General features: G+C 43.5%; 1 protein-coding gene across 1 annotated transcript in view; it reads right to left on the reverse strand.

The window, feature by feature from the left end:
- The window catches only part of LOC143299158 (sodium/potassium/calcium exchanger 5-like), a 42,425-nt gene that overhangs the window by 764 nt on the left and 21,114 nt on the right, over window positions 1-20,547 (reverse strand). The window contains exons 2-11 of the mRNA XM_076612291.1: window positions 17,369-17,569; window positions 15,558-15,658; window positions 13,642-13,728; window positions 9,888-9,988; window positions 8,077-8,258; window positions 6,158-6,202; window positions 4,490-4,723; window positions 3,354-3,455; window positions 2,763-2,894; window positions 1-1,492 (exon numbers count right to left, since the gene is read on the reverse strand). The exon at window positions 1-1,492 is cut by the window's left edge and continues 764 nt beyond it. Coding sequence (XP_076468406.1) covers window positions 1,293-1,492; window positions 2,763-2,894; window positions 3,354-3,455; window positions 4,490-4,723; window positions 6,158-6,202; window positions 8,077-8,258; window positions 9,888-9,988; window positions 13,642-13,728; window positions 15,558-15,658; window positions 17,369-17,569 — 1,385 coding nt within the window. The 3' untranslated portion in view covers window positions 1-1,292. The remainder of the gene's footprint in view (window positions 1,493-2,762; window positions 2,895-3,353; window positions 3,456-4,489; window positions 4,724-6,157; window positions 6,203-8,076; window positions 8,259-9,887; window positions 9,989-13,641; window positions 13,729-15,557; window positions 15,659-17,368; window positions 17,570-20,547) is intronic.

Genomic DNA, 20,547 nt, shown 5'->3' on the forward strand with positions numbered 1-20,547 from the left:
GAAACTTTTGTCGGTGACTGTCCCGTCTACCTGTGTGACACTAAGTGGCAGTGAATTTGAATATTATTGTGTTTTAATGACCAAGAAAAAAAGGAATGTGTTTAAACCAACTGAATTAAACTAAAACGAAAAATCGTATGTCTTTTGTGGATGAGGATATGCACTGCCGTTGATAATTATACGCCCGCTATCACAAACCAAAATTATGATACTACCGCCAGACAGTTCCTTTAAGCCGCCACCAATTTGCATGTGATACATCGCAGAAAAAGCTTGTCATGAAAGAGCATTACAGTTTCGCCCATTTGTTCCCCCCTCCCCCCCCCCCCCATTGGTCTTCATGTTAAGTTATAGCAGATTGGACCAGTTCCCCAAACAGTGGATGGGCACACCTTGTTCCGCCAACAGTTGCTTTGTGCATTTCTTGCTCGCCTGTGGCAGGTATGTTGTTGTTGTTGTTAGTGGTGGTGGTGGTGGTGTGTGTGTATGAGTTTACGAACGTGCACCCTCCCTTCTGAGTGTACACGCATGTGTATGCATGCTTACGTGCTTGTAAACACAGACCGTTTTCTTTTCAATCGCCAAAGACGTGGAACAAACTCCCTGATAACCTCCGTCATTCTGATTCCCTCGTATCTTACAAAACTCGTCTCAGAACTCACCTTTTCCCTCAGCAATAAGTTCAATTGTGGCAGGTCCACTTCCTTTGCGTTAGCTGTGTGGACTATGTGTGTATACATATGTATGTGTACATAACTACATGTATGTATATGAATGTGTATTGTGTGCGCGTGTGTTTATGTAAGTTTTTGCCTGCCTATGTGTGCGCATGTGTTAGGGTAGCTGTTACATATACATGTATGTTAAAATGTTTGTATGCACTGTGTGTGTGTGTGTGTGTGTGTGTGTGTGTGTGTGTGTGTGTGTGTAGTCACATGCTGGTGTGTGTATGTAACATTGATGTAATGTTTTATGTTAACAAAAGCGTTTTTGTAAAGCACCTAGAGCAGATTTCTGGACAGTGTGCTATATAAGTATCCATTATTATTATTATACAATTTCATTAACGAATATGGAACCAGCAAAACAGTAAAAAAAAAAAAAAAAACCCCAAAAAACAAACCAAAAAAACAAAAACAAAACAAAACAAAACAAACAAACAAAAAAACAAAACAAAACTGACTGATGAAACAGGGTGACCACATCCTATAAAATCATCGAGTTTTTCTTTGTTTTTACACATGGATTTCCTCGACTTCTCACCCCTCTCTGTTTCTCTAACTGGTACATCTTCAGTAAGTGCTAAAACATTCGGGTGGATGGAAGTAGCCGAAGATGTTGAGTTCGTAGAGCGCGGCCAGAATGGTGTAGATCACATAGACGACGAGCAGCACGAGCCCGTAGCGCATGGTCAGGCGCCAGCCGTTGAGGTGGGTGGCCAGCAGCAGAAAGGCCACAGTGGACAGCAGCAACACGCTGGAGTGCAGCAGACCTGGGACACCAAAACCAGGTAAAGTCAAACCACGTTGCTTTCTTCTTCTTCTTCTTCGTTCGTGGGCTGCAACTCCCACGTTCACTCGTATGTACACGAGTGGGCTTTTACATGTATGACCGTTTTTACCCCGCCATGTAGGCAGACATACTCCGTTTTTGGAGTGTGTGCATGCTGGGTATGTTCTTGTTTCCATCATAACCCACCGAACGCTGACATGGATTACAGATCTTTAACGTTGCATATTTGATCTTCTGCTTGCGTATACACACCAAGGGGGTTCAGGCACAATCAGATCTGCACATATGTTGACCTGGGAGATCGGAAAAATCTCCACCCTTTTCCCACCAGGCGCCGTTACCGAGATTCGAACCTGGGACCCTCAGACTGAAAGTCCAACGCTTTAACCACTGGGCTATTGCGCCCATCAAACCATGTTGCTTTCAACCCAAGTTGAGAGACCGCAGGGGACGTTGCACTGAAGCTGAATGGAAGACATGACAATCACGGTCCACTGACAGACAACTGAATTTCGTAATATGTGTGTGTGTGTGTGTGTGTGTATGTGTGTGTGTGTGTGTGTGTGTGTGTGTGTGTAAATGTGTGTGTTGCGCAGGTGTTTGTGCGAGAGAGAGAGAGAGAGAGAGAGAGAGAGAGAGAGAGACAGACAGACAGACAGACAGACAGACAGACAGACGGGTTGTGGTGACGTCTGAGTTGCTTCTCTTATAGTTTAAACCCGCCCCGGAATCTTTTTTTGTGTGCGTAACTGACTCTGCAGCAATCAGAGGAATGGAAGGGTGTTTTGTGGTGAAAGAAAATCCTCTTCATCGGCATTTTGAGAAAGGCTTTGACCTCAGACTAATGTTGAACGAGGTCAGAAAAAACCAACCAAACAAACAAACAATTACGCCACGACAGAAAAGCCTGGGCATGGGATGAATTTTTGCTTCCGTGAAGGCCAGATACTAATAGACATGAGAGAACGACGAAAAACAAAAACAACAGCTAACAGCTAGGAATGGGGAGTTTATTCACGGATATCTGGAAACGAGTGGATATTCAGGGTTCATAAACCAGATGATCTCCCTTTTCATTCAAAATTTGCATTGGAATTCAGGAATTACTTCCCCTGAATAGTACCAATGAATCAAGGCCTGGCCTGATGCATTTCCTGATCAAAGGATGACAAGCAAAGAAACTGCCAACAGTATGCAAGGCCTGGCACACCCATCATCCTTGGACATGCACAACAATCTCCAGTCATCACCTTCGCTATAGACAGGTATGCTGCTGCCCGGGTCTTTGACACAGGTCTCCAGGAACCAGGGTAGTCCAAGACACACCAGAATGTCGAACACGTTGCTGCCGATTGCGTTGGACATGGCCATGTCGCCCAGCCCTACATCAACATGAAAAAACCACAACGTCAACAAACATCATTTGGCTGAAACGTTTAGTGCTGCTACATTTTTTGTTTGGTTTTCACTTTCATAATGGAACAGTATCAATTTCAGTGCTGAGTCTGTAGTCTTCACGACTCAATGGCGCAACAACAACAACAACAAATCACAGCTTATGAGAAACATTTCCAGTTTCATAACTTGACAGTGTAATCCCGACTTACACACCTCTAGCCCCTCCCCCCCTCAACCCCCCCCCCCCCCACACCCCCCCAAAAAAAACGGATAAAAAAAAACAACAATAAAAAGAAAACAACAACAAAAGAAAACACACACACACAATAACAACAACAACAAACCATCAAAAAACAGTGACGCGGTGACAGACAACATGATACAAACGAACAACATGCAGAGACCAGTGACAGACAACATGTTACAAACGAACAAGCAGAGACCATCTCTAACGACGAGGACGCTGGCGACGACGTCCGGCAGACTGACGCCAAAGGCGATGAAGGTCAGACTCATGACACTGTCCGGAACGTCCCACGTGTACCCTGGTGACACCAGTCATGGTTTCTTCAACTGTGGCTGCAGCAACGACCACAAGAGACGCAGGCACTCACACAAAAACATACTCTGTCTTTACAGCAACGACCACAAGACACGCAGGCACTCACACAAACACATACTCTGTCTTTACAGCAACAACCACCACAACACATGCAGGCACTCACACAAAAACATACTCTGTCTTTACAACAACAACCACCACAACACATGCAGGCACTCACACAAACACATACTCTGTCTTTACAGCAACAACCACCACATCACATGCAGGCACTCACACAAACACATACTCTGTCTTTACAGCAACGACCACATCACATGCAGGCACTCACACAAACACATACTCTGTCTTTACAGCAACAACCACCACAACACATGCAGGCACTCACACAAACACATACTCTGTCTTTACAGCAACAACCACCACAATACATGCAGGCACTCACACAAAAACATACTCTGTTTTTACAGCAACAACCACAACACACGCAGGCACTCACACAAAAACATACTCTGTCTTTACAGCAACAACCACCACAACACATGCAGGCACTCACACAAATATTCCTACATGCCCTGTCTCACGAATTCATACACACGCTAAAAGTTGCAAGTGGGCATGTTCGCCTAGGTGCGCACAAACAAACACACGCAACGATAAAGACCGTAGACACCTTCCAGTCCACAGACACAGACACAGACACACAGTGTTGACATGCTCATCGCTCAGTCTAAGCTCATTTATTCACTGAACATTCGCTAATCAGCACAAAAATACCACTGAACAGATTCAGTGGTTAAAACACACACACACACGCACGCACACACACACACACTCTCTCTCTCTCCCGACCCCTTTACCACACACCTTCCTCCCCCCTTCGCCCCCCCCCCCACCCTTCCCCACGCTCCCCCCCCCCCACACACACACACACCCACACACAAAATCGCTCCTCAAACAAAAACAAAAAACAAAAACCGACCCCTAGCCCGGCCCCATACCCTCACGGGAACCCACCGACGACGGTGATCATCCAGACCATGAGGAAGCAGAAGGCGCTAAGCCAGAAGAGGGAGAGAAGGAAGGTGAGCGGGAACAGCCTGCGGAACGACGGTCGCCGACAGTCGGGCACGGTGACGAAGAGCAGCAGGGACAGCGGCATGGCCAGCGCCCACAGCACCGTCCACCCCGCCCCCTCCGGCCTCTCGCACAGCTTGTGCCACGTCTCCGCCTCCTGGTGCGCGTGGTCCACTGACAACAGAGGAACTGGGCCGTCAGTGTACGCTCTCCGTAAACGGAGCATGGCCAAAGACCATATATAGGCTGGATAATCACACAAGCACAAGTGGAGTGTTGGCCTAGAGGTAACGCGTCCGCCTAGGAAGCGAGAGAATCTGAGCGCACTGGTTGGAATCACCACGGCAGTCGCCAGTATTTCCCACCCTCCTTCATTGGACCTTGAGTGGTGGACTGGACGCTAGTCATTCGGATGAGACGATAAACCGAGGTCCCGTGTACAGCATGCACTTAGCGCACGTAAAAGAACCCATGGCAACAAAAGGGTTATCCCTGGCAACATTCTGTAGAAAAATCCTTGTTGATAGGAAAACAAATAAAACTGCAAGCAGAAAAAAAAGGGTGGCGCTGTCAGAGTAGCGACGCGCTCTCCCTGGGGAGAGCAGCCTGAATTACACATAGAGAAATCTGTTGTGACAAAAAGAGTAATACAAATACAAATACAGCATACTCCCTGCGAACGGAGCATGGTGAAAGACCCTATACAAGTTGGATAATCACACAATCAACATACTCCCTGTAAACGGAGTATGGCCAGAGACCCTGTTTAGATAATCGCACAATCGTTTAAATAATCGCACAATCGTTTAGGTAATCACACATCAACATACTCCCTCTAAACGGAGTATGGCCAGAGACCCCACATGGATAACCACACATTTAACTTACTCCCTGTAAACGGAGTATGGCCAGAGACCCCACATGGATAACCACACATTTAACTTACTCCCTGTAAACGGAGTATGGCCAGAGATCACACACAGATTTTCGCACAATCAACATACTCCTTGTAAACGGAGTATGACCAAAGGGCTGTTTAGATAATCGCACAATCAACATACTCCCCGTAACGGGCATGACGGAAGACCCTATATGGGTTAGATAATCACACAAGCAACATACTCCCTGTGAACGGATTATGACCAAAGATCTGTCCAGATAATCGCACAATCAACATACTCCCTGTGAACAGAGTATGGCCAAAGACACTATGTAGGTTAGACAATCACACAATCTATATACCCCCTGTAAAAGACCCTAAATAGATAATCGCACAATTAACATATGCCTTAAGATCTTATATAATGGACGCAACGTAAAATAACCCACAGCATCAAAAAGGTTATCCCCGGCTAAATTCTGCAGAAAAATTAAATTTGATAGTTTAAAAGATAATTATTTGTTTCGTTGCCTATTTTTTGCTTCCTTTTCTTTGCATTCCAATTGCTAAAGCATAAATGAATTGCTGAAAGTTTTTTTTTTTTAATGGAGACGCTTATTATACTTAAAATAACAGTTATATATGATTCCCGTGTATATGAAAAAGGACAAATAACTCAAGTAAAGAAAACTCTCAAGTTACAAACAATCTTCTTCACACAAACTCACGTGTCTCCGCCAGATGACTTTCTTCCTGTGCTGTACCCTTCTCCTCTGTGGAAAAGAACAGAAACTCGAGATTCAAGGCGCAAGAATTCTTTATCTTCTGTACAAGAGAAAAAATAACTGTTGACGTGCTTGCTGATAAAAAGGCGATATATGAAACAGGACAGGCAACACATTCACAGATCAACGTAAAGTCACACAACAAGAATACTGGTTCTTAATAAACACGTGGCTTAACACTGTAAATAGGATAGTAGATGGACGCACATAAACTACAGAAGCAGGTAGGTACGTGGACAGACAGAGAGATATACAGCCCACAGACAGACTGACCGACAAAAATTCAGGCACGTACACAAAATGATAGATTGACAGTATTCACACACATGCATACACACTTACGGGGACGTGAGAGACAAGACAAGACAAGACAAGACAATGGTTTATTTGTTAGGCCTCCGGCCCATGACAAAGGAGTGGGCCACGACCAAAAATATTACATAATGAATCAAATGGTGTGAACAATATATCAATGCGCATGTGACTCTTACAAGCTCTCTCTCTCTCTCTCTCTCTCACACACACACATTATCTCGCTCTCCCTCCTCTCTCCGGCCTCCCTCACACACATGCACGCGCGCATATACACACCCACATGCACGCTCGCGCGCTCAACACACAGGTTCAGCGACACACATCTGGACCAGGTGAAATGCAAAAACTGAAGCTGACAAAACTTACAAAAATTATTTACAAATTGCAAGAATCGAACAAACCTGTTGACTGATACACCACAGTGTAAAAAAAAAAAAAAATGCAGACCCATATTCATCCACTCGTCCAAATTCAAAAGCGCTGCTCTCATGCCAAAAGCTTTGCATACAAAAACCGACAACTTCGCAACAAAACATTCCGACACACATGACATCAAAGCGGCAAATTTGAACAAGGCTGGATTTCTGTAATATTTCGCAGGTGAATGTTCTCTTAGAGTCTGATAAACTGGACAAACCAAAAGAAAGTGATATTCTGTTTAAAAGGCTGTGTGATAAAAACGGCATATTCTCTTATCACCCGGATCAGGATCATACTATAAAAAGCAACAATTCAAATCTGACATACCGATTCGAAATCGTGAAAATAGACGACGTACAAAAACGTTTTTCACAACCAGTAAGTACTGAGATCGTTTAAGTGATCGGTTGTAAACTGTATACACACGATAGAATTCATATAACAGCAGTAAAGAATGCTCACTTTGCTTTGCACAATCAATCAGACGTTACTTAAAACAATGAATAAACAAACATTCATTTTAACACCTTGTGCCTCCCATATATAACCATAGCCGTACATGTACAAAACATTCCAAATACTACATACCCATGTGGGGGACGTGAGAGAGAGAGAGAGAGAGAGAGAGAGAGAGTGTGTGTGTGTGTGTGTGTGTGAGAGAGAGAGAGAGAGAGAGAGAGAGAGAGAGTGGCAAACAGACAGACAGAGAGAGACAGGCTAATTGTTGAAAACTGTAAGGAAAGAACTACCATCATTATCAATAGTCCTCAGTACCACGCGGACACAACCGCTACCATGAAAACGTCAAACCCGGATAATTGTCTTGGGTAAGGTTGTAGTGAAGTTATGGAGGAAAGATGAAGAGAACGTTCTTTCTCTCACTCTCTCCCATCTCAATGCATGCATGCATGCGTACATGCGTGCGCGCGCGCGCCGTGTGTGTGTGTGTGTGTGTGTGTGTGTGTGCGCGCGCGCGTACGTGTGCGCTTTCATGAGCGTTCATTTTCACGCTCGTATGTCTCAGTTTGACTGAGTCACCACAATACAACACAGACGACACGCCCAATGCAAGCAAAACCACACCCCTAGGATGCTTTCCACTTTCTCGTTTAGGTCGGAGGTTTTACCACTGGGGGCCGCAGGATCATCCAGGTTCTGGTAGTCTCCCTTCTCCTCCGTGTTACCCTTGGCCCGAGTGCAGAGGCTGAGGTCTCTGATCCGCGGCACACACCAGTTCTCTAGACGTTCGTTGAAGAACATGAAGCCCACGTACAGCAGGTACATCACGATCAGAACTATCGACTCGTACCTGTAAAGTATATCGCCGATTGCCATACATAAACAGGTACATCACAATCAGAACTATCGACTCGTACCTGTAAAGTATATCGTCGATTGCCATACATAAACAGGTACATCACGATCAGAACTATCGACTCGTACCTGTAAAGTATATCGCCGATTGTCATACATAAACAGGTACATCACAATCAGAACTATCGACTCGTACCTGTATTGCCGATTGTCATTCATAAACAGGTACATCACAATCAGAACTATCGACTCGTACCTGTAAAGAATATCGCCGATTGTCATTCATAAACAGGTACATCACAATCAGAACTATCGACTCGTACCGACGGGCGCAATAGCCGAGTGGTTAAAGCGTTGGACTGTCAATCTGAGGGTCCCGGGTTCGAATCACGGTGACGGCGCCTGGTGGGTAAAGGGTGGAGATTTTTCCGATCTCCCAGGTCAACATATGTGCAGACCTGCTAGTGCCTGAACCCCCTTCGTGTGTATATGCAAGCAGAAGATCAAATACGCACGTTAAAGATCCTGTAATCCATGTCAGCGTTCGGTGGGTTATGGAAACAAGAACATACCCAGCATGCACACCCCCGAAAACGGAGTATGGCTGCCTACATGGCGGGGTAAAAACGGTCATACACGTAAAAGCCCACTCGTGTGCATACGAGTGAACGTGGGAGTTGCAGCCCACGAACGCAGAAGAAGAAGAAGAAGAAGAAGAAGACTCGTACCTGTAAAGTGTATCGCCGATTGTCATACATAAACAGGTACATCACAATCAGAATTATCAACTCGTACCTGTGAAGTGTATCGCTGATTGTCATATGAATCAATCAGCTTTAAACCTCATCAGTGGATTCTCTCAGACTTTGGGCCCAATTCGTAGACCTGTTTTAAGTTTAATTCTCGTGTTTTATTGATGTTGCTTAATCAAGCATCTCAGGTTTGACTGAGAGTGGACGAAGCCTTGCCTGTACGAAGGTGGGTTGTAAAAAGTCACTGTAGGTGTTGACATTTCATTATCGGTTGTTTCTCTTGCAAAGTTAAGGATTTCCCTTTTACGAAGTTAATAGCGAAAGCCAATACTTGATGCTGATTCAAAAGGTCAATTCAGCGTGTTTACACAACTCCATCTGACTTCACACTTGTGGTGTTCAGAAATAAACAGGGATTAGTACAGTAGGATCTCTCTCTCTTCTCTCTCTCTCTCTCTCTCTATATGTATATATATATATATATATATATAAATTTTTAATAACGTCATATTATCTGCCGTTTCGAAAACACCAACAATACAACCTGATCACGTATAATACGTACAACACAGTCAGAGTCAGTGAGTGAGTGAGTGAGTGCGTGCGTGCGTGCGTGCGTGTGTCTGTGTGTGTGTGTGTGTGTGTGTGTGTGTGTGTGTGTGTGTGTGTGTGTGTGTGTGTGTGTGTGAATGAAAAGAATCAAAACACACAACATGAAATTTTAACCAAATGACCTTCCCTCTCCTTACCCCAGATACCGTGACCCAAACAATTTACAGAAGAGACAAAACGATATTCAGACTGTGGACGTTGCTATACTGAATCCAGACACCCAGATTCTTACTACGAATGCAGACTGGCGGGGTACTCACCACTGGATTTCAGCATCGTAGATGACGAGAATAAGAGCGAGGACACTGAAGAGGTAAGCGATACAATCTCTGAACAATGGCCACCAGTGGAGTTTAACCACCTGCAAAAGTCAAGGAGACTGGGGAATCTATGGTAACTGATGATTCGTTGATGTAGAGGTAAGCGATACAATCTCTGAACAACGGCCACCAGTGCAGTTTAACCACCTGCAGAAGTCAAAGAGATTGGGGAATCTATGGTAACTGATGATTCGTTGATGTAGAGGTAAGCGATACAATCTCTGAACAACGGCCACCAGTGCAGTTTAACCACCTGCAAAAGTCAAGGAGATTGGGGAATCTATGGTAATTGATGATTCGTTGATGTTGTTTTCATTCTCTTCAAAATGTGAACCCTGCGCCCGAGCAATGCTCGGAAGTCGAAATTTGTTTCATTAAAACAATTTCCGCATTCACTACCTATGCACAAAACACAAGCGAAGAGAAGTTCTCCAGTGTTTCAGGCAGTGTCCCCACAGTAGAATAGAATAGAATACTTTTTATTGTCATAAAACCTTGAAGTTTATAAGACACAATGAAACATAAACATGAGCATATTAAGATGAGAAACATTCGTGAACAAATTTCCCCAGCCTTGGCTGTAATTCTGTTAGAAAGATCAGTTCATTTGGCTTTGCATTTGGACGACATATATCGATTAGGAATCTGTGTCTGTAAGTATTGTACTTTACACAGTTGTCTAAAAGGTGAATCAAATCTTCTAAACTGTTACAAGTATCACACAGTCTTTGTTCTTTCGGTGTATCTTATATCTTTATATCTTTCCTCATACTTCACTATGTCAACTGAGGAAAAACATGTCGATTTCAGTACATTTTCCGCATCATTATGACAGGGAAACCTGCCGAAGCTGTGAACTCCAATAGGTTGATGTCATTTATCTTACTTCAGTGCAGTAGTGTTGTTGTTGTTGTTCAAAATGATTTAATGCTATTCATTTCAGTACCGCAAGGCCTGGCTATCTACAGAGTGATGGCCTAGAGGTAACACGTCCGCTCAGGAAGCGAAAGAATCTGAACGCACTGGTTCGAATCACGGCACCGTCGCAAGTATCTCCCCCTCCACTAGACCTTGAGTGGTGGTCTGGACGATAGTTATTCGGATGAGACGATAAACGGAGGTCTCGTGTGCAGCATGCACTTAGTGCATGTAAAAGAACCCACGGCAACAAAAGGGTTGTTCCTGGCAAAATTCTGTAGAAAATTCCACTTCGATAGGAAAAACAAATAACAAGACTCACTTGTGATACACTTAAAAAAAAATCTAATCGTTAAAATGTGTTCTGTATTTGTTATTATAAAGCTTCGGTTTTTTTTAAAAAAAAGGAAAAAAAAAGAAGTCCTAACCAGATTCGAACCCGGGTGAGAAGAAACTGCCTTACCCATTACACTATCGTGGCTCCTTAACTGACGTTCTAAAATTTAATATTTCAACATACTTTTTTAAAGGGCGATAAATCAATTGCGGTATTCGCAGTGAGAAATCTATTTAAATCATATTATTCTGGTGTATCTTGGGCATTCCAAAAATCTTTAAGGACAATAAAAAATTATTTTTAAGTCTGCGGTAAAGGAGACGTGGCTATCACCGCAATCACACTGCAACATTTAGCCGTTTTCTCTAGATCAAGATAGATGTACAAGTTTAGTTACACCCGCCGGGAATGTAGTACGACACGGTCGATTCAATTTCTCTTTTATGTTCATTCTAGTTTTATAGTTTTAAAGTTGATATGAAAATTTAGTATTTTGTTAAACTAATAGCATGTAGAGCCAAGTACAAGTACTTCTAAACGTCGTAAGAAGTGAAAAAGACTTCTCTTTGAGAAAAGTCAAGACTGGAATTTTTTTCGTTTCATTGTGATCAATTCAAGGCTATTATCTCGCATGGTTTACAATTTTTAACTGTGAATTCCGACTGATTCTGTAGATATTTTTATGGGAGTTTGGGGCATAATCCAGTAAGTAATGAGGCGTTCACAAATCTTTCTCTGAATAAATATTTAACGGTCTCCTTCTCCAACTTTCCATCACATGTTATCGTGTATTGTCCATTGAATATAGGATTGAACGGGCAGGTCAACAACTTGAAACAAAATGGCGTCGTTCGCGTTCGCGAAGAATATGAGCACGCGCTTTGAATGTGTATAAATATGTGTGCGCAATTGATTTTTGCCCATGACCTTCAGGGCTCAGCCAATAGATCTGTAAATCCACTCTCGTATTGATTTTAGTATTTTCCGAAAAAGACCACTTGGGCGAATGAACATAGTGAAAGCCCTGTACACTGAGAGTAAAACACACAAGCTTTTTATGTATTGAGTATAATTTCAAAATGTAATGTTTAAGATGAGAAAGATCAGTTTAAAGCAAATTAAGTCCCCTAGCATTAATTACAGATTAATTTCCCTTTTTTTACTATCCGTGCACCAAAACGTTTGCAAAATAAATAAAACTTCCATGCTTAGCAAAAGAAGTTCCTGTTTGAACAAAAAATGATAATAATGACTGCTCTTCTTGTTGGGTCAGAATATCAGATCAAAGTGCCAAGTTTAGAGAATACAAAAAATATAAATATAACAGTAATTGCAGTTTGCATATAATTTGGCTTCTTTTTTATTTTTTTGTGCCCATCCCAGAGGTGCAATATTGTTTTAAACAAGATGACTGGAAAGAACTGAATTTTTCCTATTTTTATGCCTAATTTGGTGTCAACTGACAAAGTATTTGCAGAGAAAATGTCAATGTTAAAGTTTACCACAGACACACAGACACACAGACAACCGAACACCGGGTTAAAACATAGACTCACTTTGTTTACACAAGTGAGTCAAAAAAGACTGCAGGCAGGAAAATATACCCCCCCCCCTCCCCCACAAAAAAGGGTGGCGCTCTCAGTGTAGCGACGCACTCTCCCTGGGGAGAGTAGTCCGAATTTCACACAGAGAAATCTGTTGTGACAAAAAGAGTAATACAATACAATACAATATCCGCGTTATGTTACGCTGCTGGTCGGGCACTGGCTTAGCAGATATGATGTAGCGTAAATGGATGCCTCCTTAAGCAACTGAACTGAAATGAGCCGTGATGGTGTTTTCATTCTCTTCAAAATAATTTTTGTAATGCCATTCATTTTAGTATAACGTTGTTTTCATTCCCTTCAAAATGTTTTTATTGCCATTCAGTATCCGTGCAATGTTGTTTCATTCTCTTCAAAATAAATTGTCATTCATCTCAGTGCAATGCCGCTTAAAAATCGAGCGGTACAGTGTATTGTTCAGAAAACAGATGCTAAAACGCGATGTAATCATTCTTACAGGAACAACACAGGGTTGAAAAGAAATAAGCTGGGGGTGGGTGGGGGCATTAGTAATACTCAATGAATAATTTTTAGAGAAAAAAAGCCAATCTCGTGAATTATGAAGATTCCATTCTCTAAGGCTAACAGTTATGTAGGGTATTATCTTAAATATGGCCCCTGAAAACGGAGTATGGCTGCCTACATAGCGGGGTAAAAACGTTCATGCACGTAAATGCCCACTCGTGTACACACGAGTGAACGTGGGAGTTGCAGCCCACGAACGAAGAAGAAGAAGAAGAAGATCTTAAATATGGAACACACAAATATAACATAGGTAAACATGAATATACTGATGACGAGAAGACTGCCAACAGTGACGTCAGAAGGGACTTACTGACGTGGCGAACAAGGCGGACATGCTGATGACGAACATGACGTTGTAGATGGCTGACCCCACCACGGTACTCAGGCCCACGTCCGCCTGAAATCACACACGCACACACGCATGTACGCACGCACGCACGCACGCACACACACACACATACACACACAGAGAGACAAATACACACGCAAAATCTCACACATGCACACATTTACGCACGAACACACACAAACACACTCAGACGCTCTTACGCGCACACACGCACGCAAACTCACACACACACACACACACACACACAAATCAATTACTCCCTGAATCTACAAAAACAGGCACGACCAGTAACAACAATGACTCGTGCATTGGACGTACAAACAAAATTGGCGTGGGTGTTTGCCTGCAAACTGAGGTTCTTTTTTTTTCTTTCTTTAAAAAAAAAAAATAAAAAAAATAAACAAGCAGTTATGTAATACCAACCACGAAAACAACCCCGACTTTACCTGATTTTGTTTTTCATTATAGTCTAGAAAACCCCCCACAACAACTCAGAATGAAGTATTAGCGCCAAATTTGACATTTATAACCCCCTATTGCTTTTAACCAGAATCTTGGTAAGATGAATTACAAAACAAATGGGACCTTCGGTATTTATTAATGAATCTGTTTCCTATCTTTTGTGCAGGTTCTTTCAGCTCAACCCCCTCCACCTTCAGCACCCTAAGCCTCTTAATACTACTAATAATATCAATAATGACAATAATAATAAAACGGAGGCTTATATAGCGCAGTACCCCCATCTCAAATGGAGCTCACCGCGCTATACAATAAGATATACAAATTCAAGAGTGAGTGATGTAAAAATATGTTTAAAAAAAAAAGCAAAAAAAAAAAAAAAAGAAAAAAAAAGCAATATGATAAAATAAGTCAACAGACAAATAGACATAGTCTCACGAGACGGAGGGTCAAGGCCACACGCCTCACGGGCTGTGTTCTGCTCTCTCGTTTTATCTGTTTTACCTTGTGTTGGACTGTACTGTAATCCTTGGTGTACAAGTGTGTGATGGATCGATCTTCCCAAAGAGATGTGTATATTGTGTTCTGCTCTCTCGTTTTATCTGCTTTACCGATCAGTAGACTCCTACGTCCCTTACCCAATAAAACAACAGCAACACCACTAAAAAAAAAAAACGAAGAAAAAGATAAGTGCTCAACATGGATCTGGATGACATCTGGACATTTGGTTTGGTTTGATGTTTCTTTTTGCGCGCGCGCTTACACACACACGCGCGCGCGCGCGCGCGCACGCACACACACTGGAAAGAGAGAGAGAGAGAGAGAGAGAGAGAGAGAGAGAGAGAGAGAGAGAGAGAGAGAGAGAGAGAGAGAAACACACGCACCACATGTAAACTGATGCTGATTACGTTCGACCCTGTGTACATACGAGACCTGACTAATCTTTAAATCTATAAGGCGTGACTGGCAGGGAATGTTTCAGCTGATCAAGCTGATTATTTATACTTGCAAGCGACGAACGTTCGCGTGTGTGTGTAGGTGAGTGGGGGAGGGGGGGGGGAGAGAGAGTGTGTGTGTGTGTGAGGGGGGCATGGGGAGGGGGGGGGGAAGGTCTCGGGGGGCGCGGGGAAGGGTAGGCGGGGGCTGTCAGGGAGAGTGCGTGTGAATACGTGCGTATAATTATGTACGAGTTTGCGCGTGCGAGCGTTAACACATGTGTGTCTGCATACGTGCTTGTGTGCATGTTTATGTACGTGTGTGTGTCTATGTGTGTGTGTGTGTGTGTGTGTGTGTGTGTGTGTGCGCGCGTGTGTGTGCGCGTGTGTGTGCAACGCGCGCGTACATTATCATTCAAGCAAAGATGATGATGATGATGAAGATGATGAAGAAGATGATGATGATGAGGCAAAGAACATTACCTTAGCGATGAAAACACCAATGACTGCCGTGGCCAGTTCAGGAGCAGAGCTGCCTGCTGCCATAAAGGTGGCGCCAGCAACATCGGTCTGCAGGTGTAAGACTGTAACATATACGGGCGGGGTTGAGGGCGGACAGTAGACTGAACGCCTCTTGCCCTTCAGTGTCCATTTCGTTGTACACACTGGCCCTCTTGGACACGACAAAATCCCAGACACTTAAATGTCCAGTTATATGTGTTAATGACCTACTAATCAAACTGATAAAAATAATCTGGAATTAACAGCAACAGTCTTTGACTTTGTTCTTTTGCCACAGAACCGTGGCAGCTTAACCGATCAGACCAAGGAACATTGCAGTACAACTTAACTTTAAATAGCCTGTACAGATAATGTAAGTTACATATATATATTTAAAAAAATCCTTTTTTAAAATAAAAATTGTTTCTCTGACCCCTTAGGTCAAAGAACATTGAAATCTCATTCAACTTAACTCAGGTATCTTAGACAGACTATGTAGGTTGTCCACAATTTGTTTTTTTCATTAAATCATTTTTGTGCCAAATTCTACTTCACAGCAATCGGAAGAAAAGCAAAAAGTAACAGCTGCTGAGGAAAACTGGTGGACATCACGTTCTCGTCTCTCTCGGTCACGTGAAGCGGTGGACTTCACGTTCTCGTCTCTCTCGGCTACCTGAAGCGGTGGACTTCACGTTCTCGTCTCTCTCAGCCACGTGAAGCGGTGGACTTCACGTTCTCGTTTCTCTCGACCAAGTGAAGCGGTGGACTTCACGTTCTCATCTCTCGCGGTCTTCTTCTTCTTCTTTCCTTCGGTGCCCACGATCTTGAGGATGATCATTCCGGCACATAAGGGTGGTGGGGGTGGGGGTGGTGGGTGGGGGTCGGGGGGGGGGGTGTTGTGGACACAGTCCATTTGTAAGTTCTGATCACTTCACTATTTTTCTGGCGGGTCTTTCTCTTTTCTAAAGTTTGTCCCCTAAACCTCCATCCGCCGCGACAGAATAGCCAGTAAAATGACTGTGGTGAATTCATGGACATTGACAATGATGTAAAAATGGGTTGATGATCTTGCCATAAAGAAAATATGTCACACGATGCTTTCTAACCCTGTATTTCTGATCCTCGTTTGTATCCACAACTGTTGCCTGCCTTTGATATAGCAGGATCAATTTCAACGGTTAACATTGTCAAAGAGAAATCATGTCCAACAACTGTACTTGGTAACTGGACCGCTAATTGGATATGCAAAAACGGTTGTTGCAGATGTTTGTCTACATTAGGTCTGCTAAGTAAACAGACACCGTCCTTTAACATCAACCACGAAACCCACCCCAAGTGTACCAGATTTTGATTTTCATTATGATAAATGGAATTCCCAAAAACGTTTTTTTTTTTGCATAAATTTGTTCTCTATTAACCTTTTCACCAAAACTCTTGGTGAAATCAAGGACTGCAGAACAAGTTTCTTGAAGACAGAGACAGAGTGAGACACAAATCAAGAGGCAGGAACAGATCGAAAGACATAACACAGGACAGACACAACAGACCAGCACACACAGCCATGACTCATGTTCAGAGGACCTCAGAGATAGATCGAATGACACAGAGAAACAACAGAGCAAACCACACAGGCAGGACTCACTTTCACAAAGGACCTCAGGAACAGATCAAATGACAAAGAGAGGACACAACACACCAGTGTACACAGACATAACGCACGTTCACAGAGGACCTCAAGAACAGATCGAATGACTCACAGACACAACAGATCAAACCAAACAGGCAGGACTCACGTTCACAGAGGACCTCCAGCGAAGGCACAAAGTAGCGGTCACAGACGATGGCCAGGGCCATGAACATGTAGAAAGCCAGCAGCACGTGCAGCACCCACCACCCCTCCCTGCGCTCCTCCTTCGTCAGCCCGTCCCACGGGAACTGGTCCACAGCCCGGGGAGTGCAGTTGGGGAGTGCCGCCAGCAGGTGCCGGGAGTGCACTGCGAACACCACCAGGAGATCATGGGAATGGGAAGAGGGACTGACGGGTGCAATAGCTGGGTGGTTAAAGCGTTGGACTTTCAATCTGAGGGTCCCATGTTCGAATCTCGGTGACGGCGCCTGGTGGGAAAAGGGTGGAGATTTTTCCGATCTCTCAGATCAACATGTGTGCAGACCTGCTTGTGCCTGAACCCCCTTCGTGTGTATACGGCAAGCAGAAAATCAAAATCAACACGCACGTTAAAGATCCTGTAATCTATGTCAGCGTTCGGGGAGTTATGGAAACAAGAACATACTTAGCATGCACACCCCCCGAAAACGGAGTATGGTTGCCTAAGTGGCGGGGTAAAAACGGTCATACAAGTAAAAGCCCACTCGTGTACACACGAGTGAACGTCGGAGTTGCAGCCCAAGAAGAAGAAGAAGAGGAGGAGAAGAAGCATGGGAATAGGTACTGGGTTATAAGTATAAGGATGGCGATGGAGCATGCGAGTGTATTCACAAAACCATCAGGGGTTAATGGGAAAGGGATTGGTAACAGGGACTTGAGTTAATAATTACGATGGCGAGAAGGGGCATGAACTATTATCAATCAGGATTGCGAGAAAGTGCGTGAGTGTGCTGTGAAAAAAACACACCATGGGATAATGGAAAACAAAAAGGGAAGAGAGACTGAGTTGATAATTAGATGGCAAGAAAGTGTGCGAGCTAATAATTAGGATGAAGAGAAAGTGCATGACTGAATGTTCTGTGAAACCCATCAGGGGATAATAGGAGGGGGGTTGGGAAGACAGACTGAGCTATTGATTAAGATGGCGAGAAAGCTATTAATCAGGATGGCGAGAAAGCTATTAATCAGGATGGCGAGAAAGCTATTAATTAGGATGGCGAGAAAGCTACTGATTGGGATGTCGAGAAAGCTATTGATTAAGATTGCGAGAAAGGTATTGATTAAGATAGCGAGAAAGCTATTAATCAGGATGGCGAGAAAGCTGTTGATTAGGATGGCGAGAAAGCTATTGATTAAGATAGTGAGAAAGCTATTGATTAGGATGGCGAGAAGGTGCGCGAGTGTCCCGTAGAAACTATCATGGGCTTAGACACCAATATCTCGTGTCTCTGGCCCGGGGATAATCGGTGAGGGATTGGGAAGGCAGACTGAGCTGCGAATTAGGATGGCGAGAAAGGCCCTGAATGTACTCTGAAACCCGTTAGGGGATAATGGGAAAGGGACTGGGAACAGAGGCTGAACTGTTAATTAGGATGGTGAGAAAACTGTGCAAACCATCAGAGGACGTGTAACAGTCTTTGGTTTCAGTTGATTAAAACGTGTCATGGCGTGCAGACTGCACCACATCTATCATTATCACTGTCATCATTATTATCATTATTATTATTATCAACTTTTTGGGGGGTGGTAGGTGGGAGATTGTGGTGGTGATGATACAGTTATTGCTGAACTGTCAATCACAAAATAACTGACGTATATTTTTCTTTCATCTTTCTTGCTTTTTGTTCTGTTTTTGTTTTTGTTAAGCTGTTGACGAAGGTGTAGAGAAACGGATTAGTAGTAAGACGGCAGTGAGTGAAGAAATCTTAAATGCGACATGCTCTCGTAAGATAAAACTCTGGACATGTAGGCAGGCTGCGTTTGTTTTGTCCCTGAGGGAACGATAGTCTGCTCGACTCGTTGACACAGCATCGATTTGTCGATTTTTTTCCACGTGCTTTTAACTGACACCAATGACGAAAGGTCTTGTGGAAATTTTATCTATTTATTTATTATTATCATTGTTATTATTATTATTATTATTTGGTTCTTTGCATTGTTCAGCAAATCGTCTTTGCTTTTGTCTGTGGAAGTAGGCAGGCAAACGCCCGCGTGGGTATTTGTGTGTGTGTGTGTGTGTGTGTGTGTGTGTGTGTGTGTGCGCGCGCGCGCCAGATGGCAGATGGGTTTTTTTGTTTGTTTTGTTTTGTTTTGTTTTGCAATGACCTTGAGGTGAACAGATGTGAGGCTGTAATGTTAGCATTGTTCCATTTCAGGAAACGGGATTTAAAAATATGCTGTGTGTGCGTTTGGAGCTAATGTTCGAGTGCATCTCTCTCTCTCTTCCTCCCTCTTGCCCACGGGGCCTCTCTGTATGTTTGTCTTTCTGTCTCTTTGTCTGTCTTATTCACTCACTCACTCAATTATACAACTGAGATTCCGGAATCAGAAGTGCCCAGGTGTGTAGAGGCTACGTGTGTGAGAGAAATACAGCGCATTCATACATCGCAATAACGCTAGCAGAAGCACACATGTGTATGCAGAGTACACAGATACAGACACACATACACAGAGGCACACACAGACAGACTCACACACAGACAGCACACACAGGCAGACTCACACAGACACACACATGTATATATATACCACTTACCAGTGAAAAAGACGTTGAACTAAAGAAAGAAAGAAAGAAAGAATGAAAGAAAGAAAAAGCTCACACACACACAGGTTCTACACCCCAACTCGCACTTCCTCACACGCACACGCACGCACGCACACAGTCATAATTCATGCTATAATTCTGTTAGTCAGCCCAGTCCTTCGTAGCTCTTCGTTTTCCACTATTCACTGCAGTCATCCCGTCACCTCTTCTGATGTACCCCATGCCTCAACTCCCATGCGAACATACACACGCCCCACTCCCCAGTCTAGTATCACTAAACAATGAAAAGACAAACGAAAAGAAAGAAAGAAATAACACGCACACACACACACACACACACATACACACACGCAAACACGCGCGCGCGCACACACACATACACGAGCCTATCAACAACATGAACAATGGAACACAATGTCCGTGAAACGACCACACATGAATTACAGCTACCTCCACGATTCTCATTATGGGCGCTAAACAGGTTATCTAGATGCCGTTCATTTAATAAAGCAACAGTTCGTGCCCACACTGAAACGAACATA

This window comes from Babylonia areolata, chromosome 2, assembly GCF_041734735.1.
Source record: "Babylonia areolata isolate BAREFJ2019XMU chromosome 2, ASM4173473v1, whole genome shotgun sequence".
Taxonomy (NCBI): domain Eukaryota; kingdom Metazoa; phylum Mollusca; class Gastropoda; order Neogastropoda; family Buccinidae; genus Babylonia; species Babylonia areolata.